The sequence below is a fragment of the Danio rerio genome, chromosome 15, assembly GCF_052040795.2.
Source record: "Danio rerio strain M-AB ecotype USA chromosome 15, GRCz13ab, whole genome shotgun sequence".
Classification (NCBI taxonomy): Eukaryota; Metazoa; Chordata; class Actinopteri; order Cypriniformes; family Danionidae; genus Danio; species Danio rerio.
This window is the reverse complement of record NC_141035.1, coordinates 31,139,272-31,159,481: the sequence shown is the minus strand read 5'-3', so window position 1 is coordinate 31,159,481 and position 20,210 is coordinate 31,139,272. Positions and strand designations below refer to the sequence as shown.

The window sequence follows — 20,210 nt, the reverse complement described above, 5'->3', positions numbered from 1 at the left end:
GACACAGATTCGGGAATCTGCGTCACGGCGAGTTGCCCTCTGCCTTACACAAAAATATATTAAACATATTCAATATGTATATTTTTTACATTTTTGGTGCTGTGTAATATTCTGGGATGCAGTAGAATATGGAGACAGATGAATATAATTGGGTATATGCCGAGCTAGTGTTGTTCCCATATACCTATACACTTCCGGTGACCGGTTATTGTGAGTTTTTTCCATTTTATACGGTTCCTTTTACAGCATTCATGTTGTAATGTAATTAAAATACATTCAGTTAAATAAACTTTGGCATTCATTCAGTTGTTCAAGCGTAAAACCAGACAAATGGCCTTTTACTCGCACTCGCCCGTCAGGATCGGCAGGATAGCGCTGGGGTAAAATAAATGCTCATATTATAAAGACATGGCGGAGAAAATGTAATTTAATGCAGTGCTTCTAGTACAATCTGAGACCCACTTCATATCGGATATCACTCAGCCAGTGGAGATGATTTTTTAAAGAAAACAGACCTTAAAAAACGTGCAGATTTTTCCTTTGGCATAACGTTACAGTTCGCCGGAAGCGCTTAACACAGGTTACTGGCAAATTAAAAGTCCTATTAGCATGCTTCAGCATATACCCTAAAATCCCAGAATGTATTTCGAAAAAGAGTAGTGGTTTAACCCTGGCATCCTGGCCAAATTTACCCACTGGCCTCTGTCCATCATCGAGGCCTCCTAGTCCTAACCATCCCCATATCATAATTGGCTTCATTAATCTTTCTTCTCTCTCTGTGGTGTGCGGTCTGGTGGAAAATGGCTGCTGTCGCTTCATCCAGGTGGATGCTACACTGGTGGTAGATGAGGAGATTGCTACTCAATAAATACCAAACTAGCTAAATTTAATAACAATATTTCCCCTAAATGCTCATTTTGTTCTCAATATGATTAAACTCTAAACCATTTATTTTGGGAGTGTACTTACTGTAAAGTGTTTTGGGTTGACTTTTCCAATTTCATTAAAAAATTCTTATTTCCAAACTTCTGTATTTTCCAAAAATTGTATTCTTTGGTTACTCTCTGAGTGTAGATCCTTTTCATTGTAAATTTATTATTGATTTATTGCTTTTTTAAACAAAATTTTACATCCATAAATGTAAATGTTCAAAGAAACACCCTTACTTTTTTATTTTCATGACTTTGAAATTTATGTGAACTCTTTAAAAGACTCTAACAATTACACTGCATTTAAAACGCTTTCTTGGTGTAAATCATTTAAACTTGTTTAACTTGCTGGAATTATATTTATGTAACCCTCTTTGTTCATACTATAGCTTAGTAATGTTCTTTCTTGCATAAATGAAAAAGTAGATGAAAAGATTCCCGCTATGTGTAAAGCGCTTTGAGTGCCAAGAAAAGTGCTATAGAAATGTAAGGAATTATTATTGTTATTATAAAGCACTGTTCATCATGATATAGCCATTCTCATAATTCAATTGCTAGGTCATATATTTAAAAATATTTAAATGTGTGTTCTGAAGGTTGGAAGGATGGGGATGTTAGTAATTAATGACAGAAACAATTTTCAGTTTGAGTGAACAATCCTTTATAAAAACTGGGGGGCACAAACTCTTTCTGAGGGGGCAATGCCCCCCTTTGCCCCTCGTAGCGCCGGGCCTGCTGGGACCTCAAGGATTGTTTATGCATGATTGATGCATTTTCCCGCCGAATTTAGCTGGTTTTCCACGTCAGATTTACAGATTTATTTTTTGTAACATTACTTCGAACTAAATTTTGCTAAAATATTTTAAACATCTTGAGAGATTGTACTAAATAGCTTCATGATTACTATGGAGCCTTATTTTCCACCAAATAGTTAAGGATTACTACTCCCCACTGAAGAAATTAGCCAAGTTAATTAACGTTACCTCAGACTTAAGGTAAGGCGATTTTAATTAAAACATACACTGCTTATTATTAGGCTGGCTTGTGAAAGCAAGCCAGACTACTGAAATCCTATTTTTCTTCTGAGACTAAAAATCAAAGTATCTCTTTCTAGAGCTTTTGAGCTATGACCACCAAACTCACACCAGACCTCCAAACTGGTCTGACTCGGTGTGCTATATCTTTTACGACCAATCCGACTTTTGGTTTTCCGAAAAACATTGCGGGGCCGACGAAAAAATCCTGTAGACTTAACCAAACTTTGTGACCTCATAACTCTGCATCAGACTGTCACACAGACTTCTAGCTGGGCTCATTTAACTCAGACTACCTGTCTGTAACTGAGGAGTTTTAACTTTCTGGCCACGCCCTAGCAACCACTTATGGGACCCTAGAAACTGTCTCATAGACTTCCATTCCAAAGATTGTCATTGACTTTAAATTGGATCCATCTCTGTGAGCTCATAACTCTGCACCAGACTGTCCTACAGACTAATGGCTGAGCTCATTTAACTCAGTCTAGCCAGCAGCCAATCATTGATGGCCTTTTAACTTTCTAGCCACACCCCTAACAACCAGATACTGTCCCCTAGCAACTATCCCATAGACTTCCATTTTAAGTGACTGTCATTGACTTAACATTGAATCTATCTCTGTCTGTCAGTACTTTTTCAAACTACTATAATCTATCTATCTATCTATCTATCTATCTATCTATCTATCTATCTATCTATCTATCTATCTATCTATCTATCTATCTATCTATCTATCCTTTTTAAATAAACTCTTACGAACAGGCTTTCTCAAGCCAGCCTGAAAATTTGTCCTGACGAACTTTAATAATCTAGTTATTATTACTGCACTTTTTCAATAGAAATGTGTGGACATAACCGGGACTACAATATTTGAATTAATTTATTTGTTACAGTGTTAAACTGCCTACATCTAATCGCCATTAGGTTGGTGCTGTTAATTTAAGTTCTGCCAAATAACGTCACACCTGCAAAGGCTGGTGATGAAGTTTACTGGTTATGAAACTGTATGCATTATTCCCTGAATAAACATGCGGTTGAAATACATTTTTATAATTAATCAAATAAACTGCTTATGTCACTGTAATTATGACAAAAGTATAAATACTTACAACTTTCAATAAAACGTTATTTAATACGTCAACAGTTAAACACCAACAATTTTAATGGCAGAATAATGACAAGTGATGTTCGCAGACACTGAAAACGCTAATTTGAGGATGTAAACAGCATCAATGATCTCAACATATTTCCTGTTTTACATTTTTAATTTCTAGAGCTTCTGAGAATCCAAAAAGAGCCACAAATTGATAACTAATGTCATGATGGCTAATTTGACATTGTTATGATTTACAGTCATGAAATGGTTTGTAAAGCAGGAATTCACGGGCCAATGACATGACCACATTGAAAAAATAATAATAGGCCTAATAATGACACTGTTGACATTTTTATAATTACAATAGTTTTAGCTACTAGATAATCATGCTAAACCACACCATTCTCGGGCGTTCAGGTCTGAATAAGCAAAAAATGCTAATGACCAACTGGCCAGTAACAAAGCTTTAAAGCCCTGCAATTATTATTGGTGTAGACTACTTAAAAACATCTGAATACATACAGTTCGCACTTTGAGGCTCATCTTATTTGACTGTTTAGACTGCAGAGGGATTTTAAAGTCTTGTTCATGCTTTAAAAGACAATGGGATGCTTTTATGTATGCTAATACTCGTTACCTACTGATTTTGCAATAGAACAAACATGTCTATAACAAGTCTAAAATTTACTTTGCTCACCGTAAATTTTATATTTATATAATGTATATATATAATGTAAGAACAAAAGTATTTTCTAAATGAGTTGTCGCACTTCATCCAAATAAGTAAATGCATACCACTGACAACAATAATATAAACTCTTTTTAATATCATTATTGGGTCGAGGCACAATTATGAAACGAGTTGTATCCATGTCCAGTAAACGTAGTCTTGGAGAGGACAGAGCAGCAGAATGACACTTAAACATCTGAATACAGTTCATAATAAATCCTTAAGTGAACCTTGTGCTAATACATCTCCAACACAACACAATGTTTACTTCTCTAGACCCTGTTTGGAAGTCCAGCAGAACTGAAGTAAGCTTACCATTACTTCATTACTGTAAACCTGGTATTACCACATTATTCAAATTCAGTCTTTTAAGATCTACAAAAAGTCCTGAGAAAAGTGGCTTATGAGTAACAATGGGTCAGCTGCAGCCCTCTAATACGATCAACTCATGGTCATTTGACATGAGGCAGCTTCATCTTGAGTTTTTTTATTTGTGCAAGATGAAGCTGCCTCAAGCAAATATATTAAGGGTGGAGCATCTGTTTGAGAAGCATGTTAACATGCTAGAGATGCAAGCAGTGACGGGGTGTTTAAATACACGAGTGCTGGTGTTGCTGAACTTAAACAAAAAAGGGGGGTAAACATTTATGGAAATGCAATTACAGAGTTTGAAAATCAAAATAGAGGAAATCTGAGGAAAATGGACTAGACCAAAAAAAAAAAAAATGCTCAGAAACATCACAGGATGAGATGTTCTTTGTACAGAGGTGGATAAAGAGAAACTACTGGAGTGAAGGATGAAGACAAAGAACAGCCAATCATACTGTAGAGAAACGATCCAATACTAGGACACAGCCAAACAGCTGCAGACATCTGAAAAAGAAGAAATACAAACATTTATTTATACACGTGTCTGCCACTTTATTAGGCATCACTGTTCAGCTGCTTAATATTGCAAGACACTCATCATCCAATCACATGGCAGCAACTCAATACATGTAGACCTGGTCAAGACGATCTGCTGAACTTCAAATTAAGTCTCAGATTGAGGCAGAAAGATTTTGGTGATGGTCAACACTGGCTCATTGGACATAAATGCTTCAGCCTACATTATAAAAGCACATAACGCATTTCGCCATTGATTGCAGTAGGTTTACAGGGTTGCATCATCAACAAATATAGGATTATTTGTGTGCAGTTCTTCCCTAATAAATACCACAAAACATCTTTTTTTTTAATGCTCAAATACGTTTGCATCTCCATTTTTTTGGTGTGGTCAGTTTGCAGAGTAGCTCACTTTGTACTATTGTACTGGGGCTGAAGAGAGCTTTGGTTCAAGTTCTGGAAAGCACGGTCCCACAAAACAGATAAAAGCAGTGTGGCCGCAATGTGGCCGCAGTGCACTTTTCTCTTACAATTGCTTTTGAAAACACTACTGGTTGCGTTAAGGTCAGTCGTACGCAAAGTGATCTGTATGGCACGTGTTACCATCTTGTGAACTTGCACAAAAAGGATGTGTATCTGACGAGTATATCAAAACTTATCCCAAGTAATGCATTTCAGATTTGCAAAACTGTCGAGAGCGTCCTCTAGTAGATGTCATCTGAAACATGCATCGAAAAACTCATGGCCGGAGCGACGCATTTTACATTTTGTAAAATTGTAGGCTTAAAACATGCATTTTCAATGAGCCTGGGTTATTTTTGGCAACAAATGGTCTGGTATGAGTTTCCAGAAGCCACTTATTGACTAAAATTTCTATAAAACAACCATCTTTAGTGTTTACAAAGAACAGCAAAAAAATAAAAAAAAATGCAATGAGTTGTGCGTGCAAAAATGTCTTGTTGATGCCAGAGAATGAACAGACCAGTTGGAAAAGATAGAAAGGTTACAGTAATTAAATAACCACTTAATATAACCGAGGTCTGCAGAAGAGCATTTCCTAGCACATCCAACATTGAAGCAGATGAGCTACAATAGCAGAAAAGCATGCAAACAGCACAGCAAAATAAAGTTACAACTAATACAAGCTCACCAAAACTAAATCACACTCACAGTCCCAACTGCAGCACCTCATTCATCTGCGGCAGACATCCCTTTCACTGGATCCTTCTCTCGCATCTGCAAAAAAGGAAAAAGGCCACGTAAAGCTCATATTTAAATTTTAATAATTTAACAACATAGATAAAAGTGATCTTTAGCAGATAAAAAATGTCATACTTTACATTATGCGTTTGCCTAAATGCAATCAATTACATTAGAATTTTAGTGAAGAGATTTAATTTTAATTTCTTTCGGCACAAACAATATAAAATGACAATATCTGCCATTTAGCAATTATTTGTTAAGACATAAAATATATAATCTTGAGGATATCGGCCACAACTTTGTCAATGCAGCCACAAAAATATCTCCCCTGACCAAAGTTGATCAGTATTATTAACAAGAATCTTTACTGCATCAGCGGTGAATAGAAATGTTTTAATAACTTTTCAAAAACAGAAATGTTTCAATAATAATTATAATAATAATAATAAAGAAATAAAGGCATCATTACCAAAAAACTGAAATACTGAACACCCTGATGTTTTTATTTTCCACTGCTCTTATTAAATTACAGACTAATGGCACATGCTGCATGGGACCACTCCGAAACGAAGTTTTTTGTGTCTCTTTTCAAAAGCTAAACGCTAGATGTCATTCATTATCTTTAAATTGATAAACATAAGTACGATTTTTATTTATCTTTAAAAAAAAATAAAATAAATAATATTAATAATAATAATAATAATAATAATAATAATAATAATAATATATATATATATATATATATATATATATATATATATATATATATATATATATATATATATATATATATATATATATATATATATATATATATATATATATATATATATAGCAATGAAATGATGAACCAATTTGCATTTCTGGGTGAATGATAGCTTTATTTTATTTATAGTCATTTTAGTATTAACTAAACCTTAAATTAAAATCATTTTTTAGTTAGTTGAAAATCTACCAAATTTAAATTAAATTTCTCGCATTTTAATTCAGCTTTTTAAAAATTGTAAAAATTGTGTAATGGCTCAAGTGAAGAATGGATTTTTTTGTAATCCTTTAACTCACCTTATCAAGCTCTTTCTGTGTCTCCTCCTCCATGCGGCGGATATCCTCCATGGTCAAATCGATCCATCGGTCTAACCAGCAGAAGAGCTGCCTGTGGAAGCTGGTGAACAGACGCTTCTCTTGCTGAAGTAAAACCAAACAAACAATAAATGTTATAGTAGTCAGTCACTGCATTATAAATAGAACAGCACACCAAGCCCTCCAATAAATTGAACAAACACTAACTGTTTATCTTTCTAAACCACACCTCCGTTATGTTATAATAGACATTTTGTTCATAGAAGCAGTGAGTCAAATTGAATGCAGCATGAGGTTTTCATAGTTTCATACCCTGTGGATAAAACCCTCCACTTTTTTCTGCAGGCCAAACCACTTGAAATTGACAGTGACTAATTTATAGGCACACATATGAGGGCAGTCCTTCTTCTGAGGAAGCTCTTTCTGCAACACACATAAACTACATGATCAGCCACATGACTACAAAAAAATAAATGGAGCTTCAGATACAGAATCAAAATGCACCTTCCAATCAGGTCCTAATGGGCCTCTACCAGTCTTCTGTGATTTAAAAGTGGCTGGATCCTCGTCTGGTTTATAGTCCTGTTGAAAAGTTTGAAATATTAGCAATTTTCAGTATCTTTATACCCATTATACCTTTTCGCAAACCCAATCACAAGTGGATAACACTAAATGCAAGTGTAAATGGGGTTTAAAATGTTTTGAGCTAGTCCTCTTCTAAGCACTTCCGGATGATGAAAACACATTAGATCAAATTAGACTGTTTGTACAATCTAAACACTTTTGCTCAAACATAAACACAAAAGACTAGCTACTCTCTGCCTACTAACTTTGTGTGATCAGTTATCAATATTGGGATACCATATTTGCTGTGTTGTACCAAAACACATCGATTACCATCTAAATCATAGTTTAGTCATGGTTCATTTTGGCAGCTACTTTTGTAACTTCAGTTCCTTCATTCAATAATACTTGAGCATCGTCTTGAGCACCCCGAAAAAGCATGATAAAATAAAACAAAATCCAAACACAAGAGGTCACAAGAGATGCATGTTAAAGTTGTCATATAATGAAATATAGATATACCTCGGCATTGCTGAATAAAGTGAGAAAAATTATTAGAATTATTTTTGTTTTTCTAAACTTATATTAAACTTACTATGTATGTGAGACTTTTATTTTGAAAATGGGAGAGGCAGGGATATTAAAGCCCACCACACTAGTGTCTAGGCCTACACTAGTAATAGGTCGGTCTTAAATGATTCACTCAAATTTTTTTAGTGACTCGTCCTCTCAGGGAGTGACTTGTTCTTTATACTTTTTGACGTCAATATACTATTTAAAAATCCTTTATAAAGTGGTTGATATTAATTCCTCTATGAGTTTTTTATACAAGTAAAAGCTTCAAAATAGAGCTCTAAATACATCTCGATCAGTCCCTTTTGTTGAGTAGAAATTTAATATATCCTATATTTCATTTCAAAACACAAGAAAAGAGCAAAGTAGCTTCCTCTAGTGGCTAAAAGATATTTCACTCACTTTACCATTTTGAATCAATCAATGCACTCTATTGAATCCACCAATCGCTCTCGGATCCGCGCCAAAACAATCGCTCCGAGATAGCTTGAATGAGGCGGTCTTGGCTTGATTGAAACGAACTCTGGAGCGGATCGTTTGTAGTGAGAAAGCGATACGATCCGAGCTGGGTTATATTACAGTGTTTTATGGATATGTAATATGCATACGGCTATATGAAGAGAGAATTATGAGTATGGCGGGAGTTCATTACAGACATCTCAAGTCTCCCGGAAGTTTCAGGAGTCTCCCGCAAAGCACAGGGACTCCCGAATGCCTTTAATACGTCGCGCACCCTTTTCAGCCCTCCCCACCGCATTCCTCCTCGCTCTTCAGACACGTCGCACGCACCTTGTCAAACACCACAAAACCACCTCCCCTGACAGCTGAGCAGGATTCTGCAATATAAACCATGAAACTCTGACCAATGTGAGGGGAGTTTACTCACACGTGACTTGTTTTAGCTCTTTTGGTCCGTTTAGAAATTTTGCCGTGTGAAAGCGAACAACGCCAAGAGCAAAGAGCAACAATGTAGCAATAGTAATCTCTGTTTCGGAACAACTGAATCGATTCACAGGTGTGAAAGCACCCTATGTCACTTTCAATAGAAGCGTAAACAGTAATGAGTCCAAGCTGACTACTATTGTTACACCACCGAAAAAAGTGAAACATGAGTTTAATTATGCATCTGAATTAAAGAGCATTTTCTTTACCTTAGTGTCCACCTGAGATCTGTCAGCAATGTCAATATGTATCACCTCAACCTGTTTCCATCGTTCAGAGTCAAGATTATGAACCTTTAAAAAAAACAGAAGGGATGTGATTAGTTTTGCAAGATTTATTAATGTTTTCAAATTTTGCTTCTTGTTGTCCTGTGTATTATAATCTGCATAATGTTGGTTGCCTACTCACATTTTCCTGTTCACCAAGGTCAGGTTTGTGCCACGTCTCAATCATGATTAGAAAATTGTCCTTCATGTACTCATTCTGTAAAAGAGACACAGAACAGATTTGATTTACAAAAAAAAAAAAAAAAAAAGAATTCTAAAAAGAAAAAAAAATATATTAAATTATAAAAGAGAAAATTATTTAAAAAGAAGAATTATAGAAAATGAAACAGTACCGCATCCTATAACTGCTTTAAAATATTGGTTAGAAAAGAACTAAATTTTTAAAATATATTAAAATAAAAACTTACTTTAAATTGCGATAACATTTTACAATATTTTAGATTTACTGTATTTAAAAAAATAAATAAAAAATAATATATATATATATATATATATATATATATATATATATATATATATAAATCAAAAGCAACCTATATGAAACCAACTTTTCTAAGTTAACAAAAAAAATAAATATATATATATATATATATATATATATATATATATATATATATATATATATATATATATATATATATAAAAACATGAACAGATTTACACTGGTTTCATTACACTCACCGTAAGAACTGAAGTGATGCATGACAATGCAAGCAGCACATAAAAAAAATAAGAAAAACAGTTGTAAACTTCATTGTTTATCTGTATCAGTCGTTTACTTGCTCCATGTCAGGGTGTTAAAATTCTCCAGTATATTCAGTAAAGTTGTGAGATAGTGTGCAGTACCTGTGCGACAGTAAGGATAAGCATTCCAGGCCTTCTCATGAATAATCAGGGCAGATGAAGGGGCCAGTAACCGTACAAAACTTGGCACTTTACTGCATATAAAAAAAGAGATTGAGAATCCCATAGAAAAACCCTAAGATACAGTCTATGAACAGTTTTCTGCTTAATATTATCACCACAAAATGCAGTACAGCATAGTGCTGAATAATTAATAATATTATTACCTTTGCAAGCGGTAAATCTTATGCGTGTACTGTCCTTTTTCTCCATCCTCTTTCTCGTAGGGCTCGTTTTTTAGGACTTCCACTCCATCTCCACCTCCAGTCTCATTCTTACTTGCTTCTGCTACAGAGTACAGCTGACCCACCTGGTACTGCAGATCACAGAATAATATTAAATATTTTACACATTTTCTTACAATTGCAAATGATAGAATAACATGTCGTAATGACAAACAAAAGAATGTTTTGTCATGTCCACCATTTGCATGTCACGGCTACACAAAGTGCTGAAAGATGATTCAACATCTGCATAGATAAATAACCATATATAGACTGCAGTTGTCCGTTTTTTTATGGCTCACCAAAGGAAGTTCCAACCTGACAATCTGTTATGCTTATATAAAAATGGGAAACTAATGTTAAGTAAATGTTATCCAATGTCTCCAATAAATGCATAAGAGCTTTGACAAGCTTCCAAGATCCCAAACAGGCTGTAGGAGTACAAAAATATTTTTGCAGTATAGAAAACAACCAGTAAGTTTGCAGATATTAACCATTTTGTTTACATAAATACTACAAGTAAATCTTTATTTAGAATGTAAGAAAATTTGATAATGAATCAACATACAGAATACGGCTTTTTATTGTTTTCATGTAATGATTGATAACTGCTAAAATGTATACCAGGGGTGCCGTCTAATAATACACTTAGAATGATGATAGAAGCAATTATTACTTTGATGCACATAATGAACAATTAAAATATGTTGTTAAATGTAGCCTTTAAAAAGATTAGGTGTTATAAAATTGTGCTTTACAAATGTACATTAAAGTGTTTTTATATGTAGATGCCATAATCTGTTGCACAGAGGAATAATGATACATTTAAAAACTGAGCAATATTAGAGTACATATATATTAATGTGTTAATGATTTTTTTTTTTCAAAAAGCTATTTAAATATATGTATTAAAATAAAAATGATATTATTTTAGATTGATTGGGGTGATGTTGTAAGGGTTTGAATCATGTATTGGACAATAATAAACAAATTGCAAGCAAAATAATTACAGTAGAGCAACGAAAAAAGTTAAATAAACTGTGCTTTATGGTTTTCAGGAGCAGAAATTGTATAGTCTTTATTGTTTTAATTCAGTAAAAGTATTGTTTATTAAAAATATCTTGTATTTTTGTTTTTATTTATTTATTAAACATATCTTGTATCTTGTAAAAATCTTGTACTTAAATGCTTTAAACTCTCTTGAAATGCCTTTAAGCACATGCAAAACATTATTTGTGTTTTAGAAATGTACATTAAAGGGTGCAACAGATTATTATGCCATCTAAATATAAAAACAGATGAATACGGACACATTTACAAACTGACAAATTATAGTGTACAGATATATTAATGTGTAAATATCATTTTTTACATTAGTAAGTGAAGTTTTACGAAATAATTTCGAGAGGAGCACGTGATATGATTGATAACGGCTGATCTCTCATCTGTAATCAGCAATAATCCAATCAGACTGATTCAAGATTACAATAAATAGACCAAATTCGCCCTACTCCCTTATCTTTCTTTTGAAAGAATATCCCCCCCTTTCGCCTCATCTCCTACTTTTCTTCCCTTTATCAGAGTGAGCTCGAGACCTGATCTCGGACCCCCTTATATACTTATTGACCAGGCAGGAGCCTGGACTCAATTATCTTTGAGCTCAGGGTTCTCTCCCAGGACAGCATGCCAAACCTGCTAATAGCGTCACGCATATCGAAGTGTGAACTCTTGAAATATATTCCAGCAAAATTACTTGTCAAAAAAATTATTTATTTTTAAACCAGTGAAAAGACTGACATTCAGTCTGATTCCATTTTCCACAATGCAGCATCCTCAACATCTTTCCTGTTTTATCTGGTTTGGTAATTCAATTCTCCACATTATGCTGTCTTTTGAACAGGTGAACTGATAGGAATGCAACTTCACGTGCCAAACCTGTGTCTGTTTTCACTGCCTTGTAGACAAGAACAACTGACTTCTTTTATCGCCAATGAGTTCTTATACAAACAAGACAAACACAGAATGACCATGCAAAGGCATTCAAATATCAAACACCCCAGCCTAAATTAACAAATACTACAACAGGGTGGGCAAGAAATTACAACGCCAAAACAAATTCAACCTTTGCTTGGTGAGCTGAGACAGTACACTTGATAAAATGATATAAGCTTAGTCTCGGGTTACAATTAATTACAATCAATCCTCATCTACTATACACAGGCATGCAGTTAACCAGGCCACTTTCCCACAAACTGTTGTGGCAGTGCTTCAATTCATCAATTTGACAGTCTAAACTGTCCTACCCATTAAAAGAAACTGGGTGGAGCCTGAAAAACTGGAGAAACTGACAAACTGCCATTATGCCAAAAACATATCCAGAAACCTTAAGAGTGTTTACAATTGTGCCAAGACCAAAATGGAAATGTTTTATAAATAAAACCATAAAAACTCCAAATGGAAAAAATACAGTACATACCTCTTCAACAGAAACGGGCAAGACGATTCGACTGAAAAAAGAAAAGAAAAACAGAGTAAGCCTATTATGTCAGCAAAAATGCCACAGTGACCTATGAACTCTTCATTTATTCAGTCACATACATTTCTTTGACATCTTGGCAACCAGCCCGTTTTTACAGTCTATAGACAAATGCATTAATAATGTTGTATAAACAGCAGAACACTTCAGCTAGTGTGCACTGGTGATGCTTCATTCTGAAATAACATGTTCAGATAACACGGTCTCTCATCAGTTTACTTGCTTAGAAAATAAATGCATGAAAGTAAGATTTGTCCATAAACCAAAGCTATCAAAAAATGTAGATGTCAGCATGCTGAAAATATTTTTGAGCTCCAAAACTTATTATTCTAACCAAGAGCAGCAAATAAAAGCACATTTAAATAAACCTGTTGAACAAAACAAAAGTACCCTAATCTTTTAAAACCAGGATTAATTCTCACATTTCAAAATCCCCTAATATTTTTAAATCCACAGGTTTTTCCATGTCCTTAGAAAACTTGTGGAATTAAAAGATTATTGACCATATGCATAATGACAGAATATGTAATGACAGAATAAATAAATGACAGAGTATGTACACAAACATTTACAAATATAAAATATAAATTAAATACTAGGGCTGGGTGATTTGGCCTAAAATCAAAAACTCGATTAATTGAACATTTTAACTTATTTACGATTAATAAACAATTATTTTATTTATTTATGTTTTTGCCCTCATAGTTCACTGACAAGTTTTGTACAATAAATATGCTCACATATTACAAGTGAGAGATTTTTGATTGAAGGGTGCATTAATTTACTTTAAAATAATTGAAGGAAACACACCATCTATTATTTTTTATTGAACCTCAACGCTGATCAACTGAAATTAAAACACACATTGCCTAAAGCGTGGCTCTCCTCACTGCCCACCCTTGTCACCGCTACCAAATCGACCAATCACAAAGCTTGTGCTACGTGTCATTGTGATGTGTAGTTTTCATTTTTTTGAGAGGTGCGCGGGTATGCGAAGACTTTGCCAGACCGTATACGTGTGCGCTTGGCAGAAGTATAATATCAGAATAACATAATAAGTATAAATCATAATATAATAAGTAGAAAGTAGCCTTAACAGAGCAGGGTCGCAAAACTCCACACATGATAGGGAAAGTAATTGAAAAAAAAAATGGACCTTGAAAATTAATCGAAATTGACACTCAGAACCTATAATTGATTATAGTTTTTATTACTCACCCAGCCCTATGAAATACACAACATTATTGCAATTCCATGCAAATGTCAACCTTGCCATGAAAAAATTTAGTTTTCGTCAAAATAGCGAAACCGTTTCTGCTTTATTTGTGCAAGCAAGTATTTTACAGCTCTTTAAAAACCACTCAAAATGTCTCTGTTAATGTTTTCAAACAATTACATTTGATTTACCAAAATCACAACAGCGCCAATTTCACATCGGTCACATCCATTAACAGAGAGACGTCACATCCATAATTAAGATTTTTTCCTCATAAATGCCACAAATGTCAAATAAAATGAAATCAATCATTTTTGTTCTATAGAGAGCCAACTCTTATGCTTTTGATAAGCATTATTTCTTTTGGGTTGTGCAGTTTAGTTCAAAGAATTTCTACAAAGTATATTGTATGCTGTAAACTCATTGACTTTTTTGTCACATCCATAAAGCATGTTTATTTTCCTCATTTAAAATCTAAAACATGTTTACAGATTAATATTTTTCTGCTTCTATAACTCTGTGGTTAGTTGTTTTGGAAAATATTGACAGATGTGTTAATATAATGTTAACATTTGCTTTCTCTATAAATTTATGTTTTGAGATTTTACTGCAAATGTCACATCTGTAATGCCTGAATAGTTTTTCCTTTCATAAAATGACAGCACATTTACCATTAATAACACATTAATTGAATTAAAGTGGCTTTTTAAATATTTTTTTTGTATTGTCGAAAGTAGGGCTGCACAATATAGAAAAAAATCTGACATTGTGATATTTTGTTTTTCTGTGATATATGTTGCGATATACTTTTTATTTTATTGTTCAATTCCTGTTCTTGGCACACCATTTTGACTTTTCAAACTCCTTATTTGCTTCTAATTAAAAGTTATTAAGGTAGTTTAGGTATTGGGCAAGATTAGGGATGTAGAATAAGATCATACAGAAAACGTGCTTTAGTAGAACAATAGCAGCCAATATTTCAATAACTTCCATTAGGCTTGGGCGGTATTACGGTATTATGGTATACCGCGGGATCTAAAAATAGAAACGGTGTGAGTTTCAATACCGTTATACCGTCATAAAATATTAAATATCCTTTATTTAATGCCTACAAAAACGTATGTGTGGTTGTCATCACGGGACAGTGTGGAGGAGAGAGAGAGAATGAGGGAGAGGGAGGGGGAGAGGGTGAGAGGGTGAGAGGGAGGGGGGGCGCTTCAAAGTGTCCTGCAGTTTGGCAGTTTCGAATGAATAGAAGGGAGACGTGGTTAATATGAACGAGAGGTCTGCATTAGAGCTGAAGATCTTTGCCCGAACCCGGCGAGACCCGAAAAAATCCAAATCCCTGCATTAAAATCCATCCCTGCAAAGGTGAAGCAAATGATGACGAAGTAGTAAAAAAAAGAGAATTTTGACGGCGGTCAAGCCAGTCACTAGTTCAGAAAGAGCGGTTATTCCAGCCGCAGGTATTTCGCGGTCGCACATACACTGCGTATTACGGTAGAGCCCTAAACCGCAAGCTGACAGGTAAAATGACTAGGCCACTCGCTACCCTGAAACTGCTGTCATGGCAAATTAAATGCATGTTCCTGACTGGTAGAAGATGAACAAACAAACCTACCTAAAACTTGCCAGATCAGAACTCTGCATCTCGACCTGTAGCAGCAGGAAAGGGTGTTCAGCTGCAGGAGCCCGTGAGCGCAGGACTGCGCTAAAGCCAGTGGATTTAATAATGTTCCTCCACAAACACACGTAGCCTAATCTTGGTGAGTACAGGGTTTAAAATTATAAATAAATATTAATAAAACCATATAATCATAATTTAGACAGAGTATACAGGCTAATGGTGGCATTATTCTTTTAATATTCAGCTTCACCGCCGCCCTAATGCCAGATTGTGAAGAGAAATGGAGAAACAATTCTTGCAGAGCCTTTATCTTAATTTCATTATTGCCAAAATACCCGTCATCATTTAGAGTTTATTTTAATTTGATTTGTTAAGCACGATTTCTTTTTTAAATTGTGTTAGCCAATTTAAAGGCAAAGTGTTAGAGTGCTGAGATGTTACGATGTTTCAGAGGACTTATTTTATTTGTTCCAACTTTCAAGTGGCCTATAGTCTACGTTTGTTACGAATAAATGATGTTAAAACATATAAATGACTCATTCTTGAAAAAAATGCATTAGAGCTGTGTGCAGGAGCACATTTGAATAATGTCGGGCTGTAAACGGGTTCGACTTAATAAAGCTGTCAATCAAAATGTACCTGTCGGACTCGGGACCTATCGGGTATAATTTTTATGGCCCGATTACAGCCCTGCATTCCCGCTGCTGTTCCGCGACCAGATTTCTTACGGTGTGGGAGTAAACTTCTGAATAAATCGCGGGAGAGATGTGTGCGTGTGTAAGAGAGAGAGAGAGAGAGAGATAGAGAGAGAGAGAGAGGGGTGTTGTGCGTCGCTTGGCGCTCTCTCTCTCTCCCTCTCTCTCTCCCTCTCCTCTCTGACTGCGAGCCTAAGATTGCATAGAAGTTATGCAGTTTCTGAATGGTTTAGGCTCAAGCCAACAGTTTGGTGACGCTGTCTGAGCCTTACGTCATAATTTTTTTTATTACGCCGGTAATACCGGATACCGGGGTAAAATATGGAGGCGGTTTGACGGTCTCAAAATTTGGATACCGCCCAAGCCTAACTTCCATGCTAATAAACAACTAGTTAATAGTGAGAATTGGTCCCTAGAGTGTTTCCAAATGTATTAATTTAGATTGGCTGGGATTATTCTGTAGGGGAGTAAATGAATCACGCATAACATGTAATAAATAAACTACAAGCATAAATGTGAAATAAACAGTGCATGCATAATGGTTTTGTGTATGTAAATGTAAAAATTACATTGAAAAGTCAACTCAACGTTGCACAACTTTGCGATGTGACTATTGCGAATGCACACATTGCGCTATCGATGCTGAAATGATGTATTGTGCAGCCCTAGTCTAAAGTGCTGCCATATTGTTGAATTATAGAAACTTAACAATTTGACTTAGCTTTAAAACATTTCTTTACATGAATGTGAAATTTCCAAAGTTGTGTAAGAACATATGTTGTACTTTAAAACAACAATGTAAAAATGTACAAGACTTTTGTAAAAAAAACAATGTAAAAGATTTTAACAAAATTACCATCCTAGAAATGATGTTAGAGACGCATCAAAAGTAGCCTATTTCTTAAATATATACACTGAAAGCAGGGAGGAATCACACATTAAGCTTGCATAACCATTTGGATTTGGGATACTTGACGAGTATGGCTGTCATGACATCATACCATCAACATAATGACGTTTAATACAATATTTACCAAGTCAGGACACATTCCAGTCGTTTGTTATGTAAATATTGTTGTCATAATAAGGTTAGCGGATTATCTAATTCCTGAATACGTGAAAAAACAGTATAATAATTTAAGTCTCAAAGTGCATTATGACGCGAGGTGCACACCGGTACATTATGACGCGTGACCGGCAGAACTGAGCATGTGACAATCACATTGATTGTACCTGGGTTTGTAAAGTTTTGTAACTTCAATGACCAAATAATGCAAATTGACCAAAAATGACCAAAATGTAAAGTAATGACCAAAGAAAACAAAGTAACTGCTGTCTGCTAACCATTATGTGGCTCTTTTTGAACTAACTGAAATATACACAGTATAATTCCAAATAAATGTTCATAACTTAATTCAAACTAACGTAATTTGATAAAAACGAACTCTCCCAAGAAAAAACATAAACATTAATTAGCCAGAATTGAAACATAAATCCCCTTCATTAGTCAACAGCCGGCGAAAGTTAACAAGCACGCGCCTGAAAGCCAAGTTCAGCGCACAATGAAAACTTCAGCACACCTAAATCTCACTAAAATACTTACAACTCCTTTATCAACATGTTATCTCCTTTGCCGCCCCGTGTCCAACATTCAAACTGGCTTTAAGAGAGTTTCCTCGTCGACTCTTCAGATCTGCCCGCCGTGACTCGTTTCAGCTCAAGTTCCTGGATTTCTCATTTCTTTAAATTCATTTCCTGAAAGATGTCGACAGGAGAGCCGCGTCGTCACAGCAACCACACCTACCGGCTTGAAAACGGCCGCAGGAACGGATCTAATTGGCCAAGAGCACGCACTGACCGTGGCGCCACACCCTGCTCTGATAATAAATAGTTCACGTAGAACTCACACTAAAATAGACGCACGACCTGACGGAAACACTCAAACACACGGGACAAAATCGTGCACATCGATGCAAGGCAGACGTTCTTGTTCCGCTGGTTTTCGGTTTAGGACGAGACCTCAGAAGAAATGATCTGGGTGTGAAGGTGTTGTTGTAGCCTCTTTGAATGTAAGCCTGTGTCAGACCTGACTTTCCGGTCAGTCTGACGAGTCTTTCTCCATTCCGTGGGAATTATCATTGAACTCTGCTGCTATAATAATACAACAGCGTCAGAATAATAAGCTCTGGATTTAACATATTAGATATTTAAAACGGTTATAACAATTTATATATAGAAATCTTTCCCGGTGATGGGTTGCAGCTGGAAGGGCATCCGCTGCATAAAACATGCTGGAAAAGTTGGTGGTTCATTCCGCTGTGGCGACCCCAGACTAATAAAGTGACTAAGTTGAAAAGAAAATGAATGAATGACTATATGGAAATCATATTAGTATTAAGGTTTCTGATATGAAAAACTAACATTAAGCCCTTTCCAGTCAGTCTGACGAGTAACTATTCTTGCTTCAATCTCAATTATCATTGAACACTAGTGCTATAATAATACAACAGTGTCAGAATATAATCAATTCTTGTTTTAGTATATTTGATATTTTAAACTTATACCAATGTGTATATGGAAATCATATTAGTATTAAGTTATATGAGAAACTTTAACATTAAGCCCTTTAAGAAGTTCTGGATATTTAGTTATTCTGTTGCTGACTATAAATGACTTTATGGAAATTGTTGTAAGGAACATTCAAATGACTAATTCGAGGTCATTTATCAGGGCTGTACCAGCCTGGTGTAAGGGAGTGGTTCTTTTTTCTCATAATGTGAACCTTTTTGCAGTTATTGGCCTAATTTTCTATTTATTTATGAGATTTTAGTGACATTTTAAGCACTATTTTAGCTGGATTATCTTGTCAGATGGTCATCATAACCACACTTTTTAATGTACCAAAATATTTCCTAAGGATTTAGAATAAAGAAATATGAATAAATACTTATTTTTAAAATAAAAATGTATTAGATTAAAGTTATTACATTAAAGTTTTAAATTAAAAACTGTACTCTATTGTCATTTCTTAGGCAAAAAACTAACCAGCACATTCAACTTTCTTCAGTCAGAATTCAGCTATTTGAATATATATATAAAAAAACATAATAATAATATTTTGTTGTTGTTTAGTTTTTTTATTTTCCTCTGAATTTGGTTGAAAGATTAAGGAATTTAATTACCACCCACTATTTTTTCTTTAATATTGTGAAATAATCGTATTATGGTTTTTCTTCTCTCGTGTTGGCGTGGGTTTCCTCCGGGTTCCCCCACAGACATGCGCTATAGGTGAATTGGATAAACTAAATTGTCTGTAGTGTGTGCGTGTGTGTGAATGAGAGTGTATGGGTGTTTTACAGTCTTGTGTTGCGGCTGGAAGAGCATCTGCTGCATAAAACATATGCTGGATAAGTTGGCGGTTCATTCCGCTGTGGTGACCTCTGATTATTAAAGAGACTAAGCCGAAAAGAAAATGAAGGAATGATTTCTCTTCTCCTCACTTGTAATAACTCTCTGATTGAGAATTGCCAACAAAAAGAGTTAAACTAAAACTAATTTAAAATAAAGAACATGCAGCACTTGAAAATGAAGCCACACTGCCATCTACTGTAATGATACTGAAATTGATATCAACTTTCAGTAATTCATAACACTCTGCCATTAGACGGCGGCTATCTCACAGTATT

At 34.9% G+C, this 20,210-nt stretch overlaps 1 protein-coding gene across 4 annotated transcripts; it reads right to left on the bottom strand.

Moving 5' to 3' along the window:
* Window positions 1–3,861: 3,861 nt before the first annotated feature.
* On the bottom strand, window positions 3,862–18,260 carry pitpnaa (phosphatidylinositol transfer protein, alpha a). 4 transcript variants are annotated; one of them, NM_200935.1, is given in 12 exon segments: window positions 3,862–4,662; window positions 5,845–5,910; window positions 6,940–7,062; window positions 7,270–7,380; window positions 7,462–7,539; window positions 9,246–9,329; window positions 9,445–9,519; window positions 10,005–10,012; window positions 10,170–10,261; window positions 10,394–10,542; window positions 12,927–12,957; window positions 18,128–18,243. In NM_200935.1, coding segments are annotated over 11 exon segments (816 nt in total). In that variant the 5' UTR covers window positions 18,145–18,243; the 3' UTR covers window positions 3,862–4,662; window positions 5,845–5,862.
* Between the last annotated feature and the right edge of the window lie 1,950 nt (window positions 18,261–20,210).

Bases quoted from the DNA above. Each gene is read 5' to 3' on its own strand.
- pitpnaa (XM_087282577.1), bottom strand. From the start codon at position 10,208: ATGAGAAGGCCTGGAATGCTTATCCTTACTGTCGCACAG. The intron at 9,330-9,444 runs GTGAGTAGGCAA...TTTTTTTTAAAG, and splicing joins ACCTTGGTGAACAGGAAAAT to GTTCATAATCTTGACTCTGA. The intron at 7,063-7,269 runs GTATGAAACTAT...GTTTTACTTCAG, and splicing joins TGGAGGGTTTTATCCACAGG to CAAGAGAAGCGTCTGTTCAC.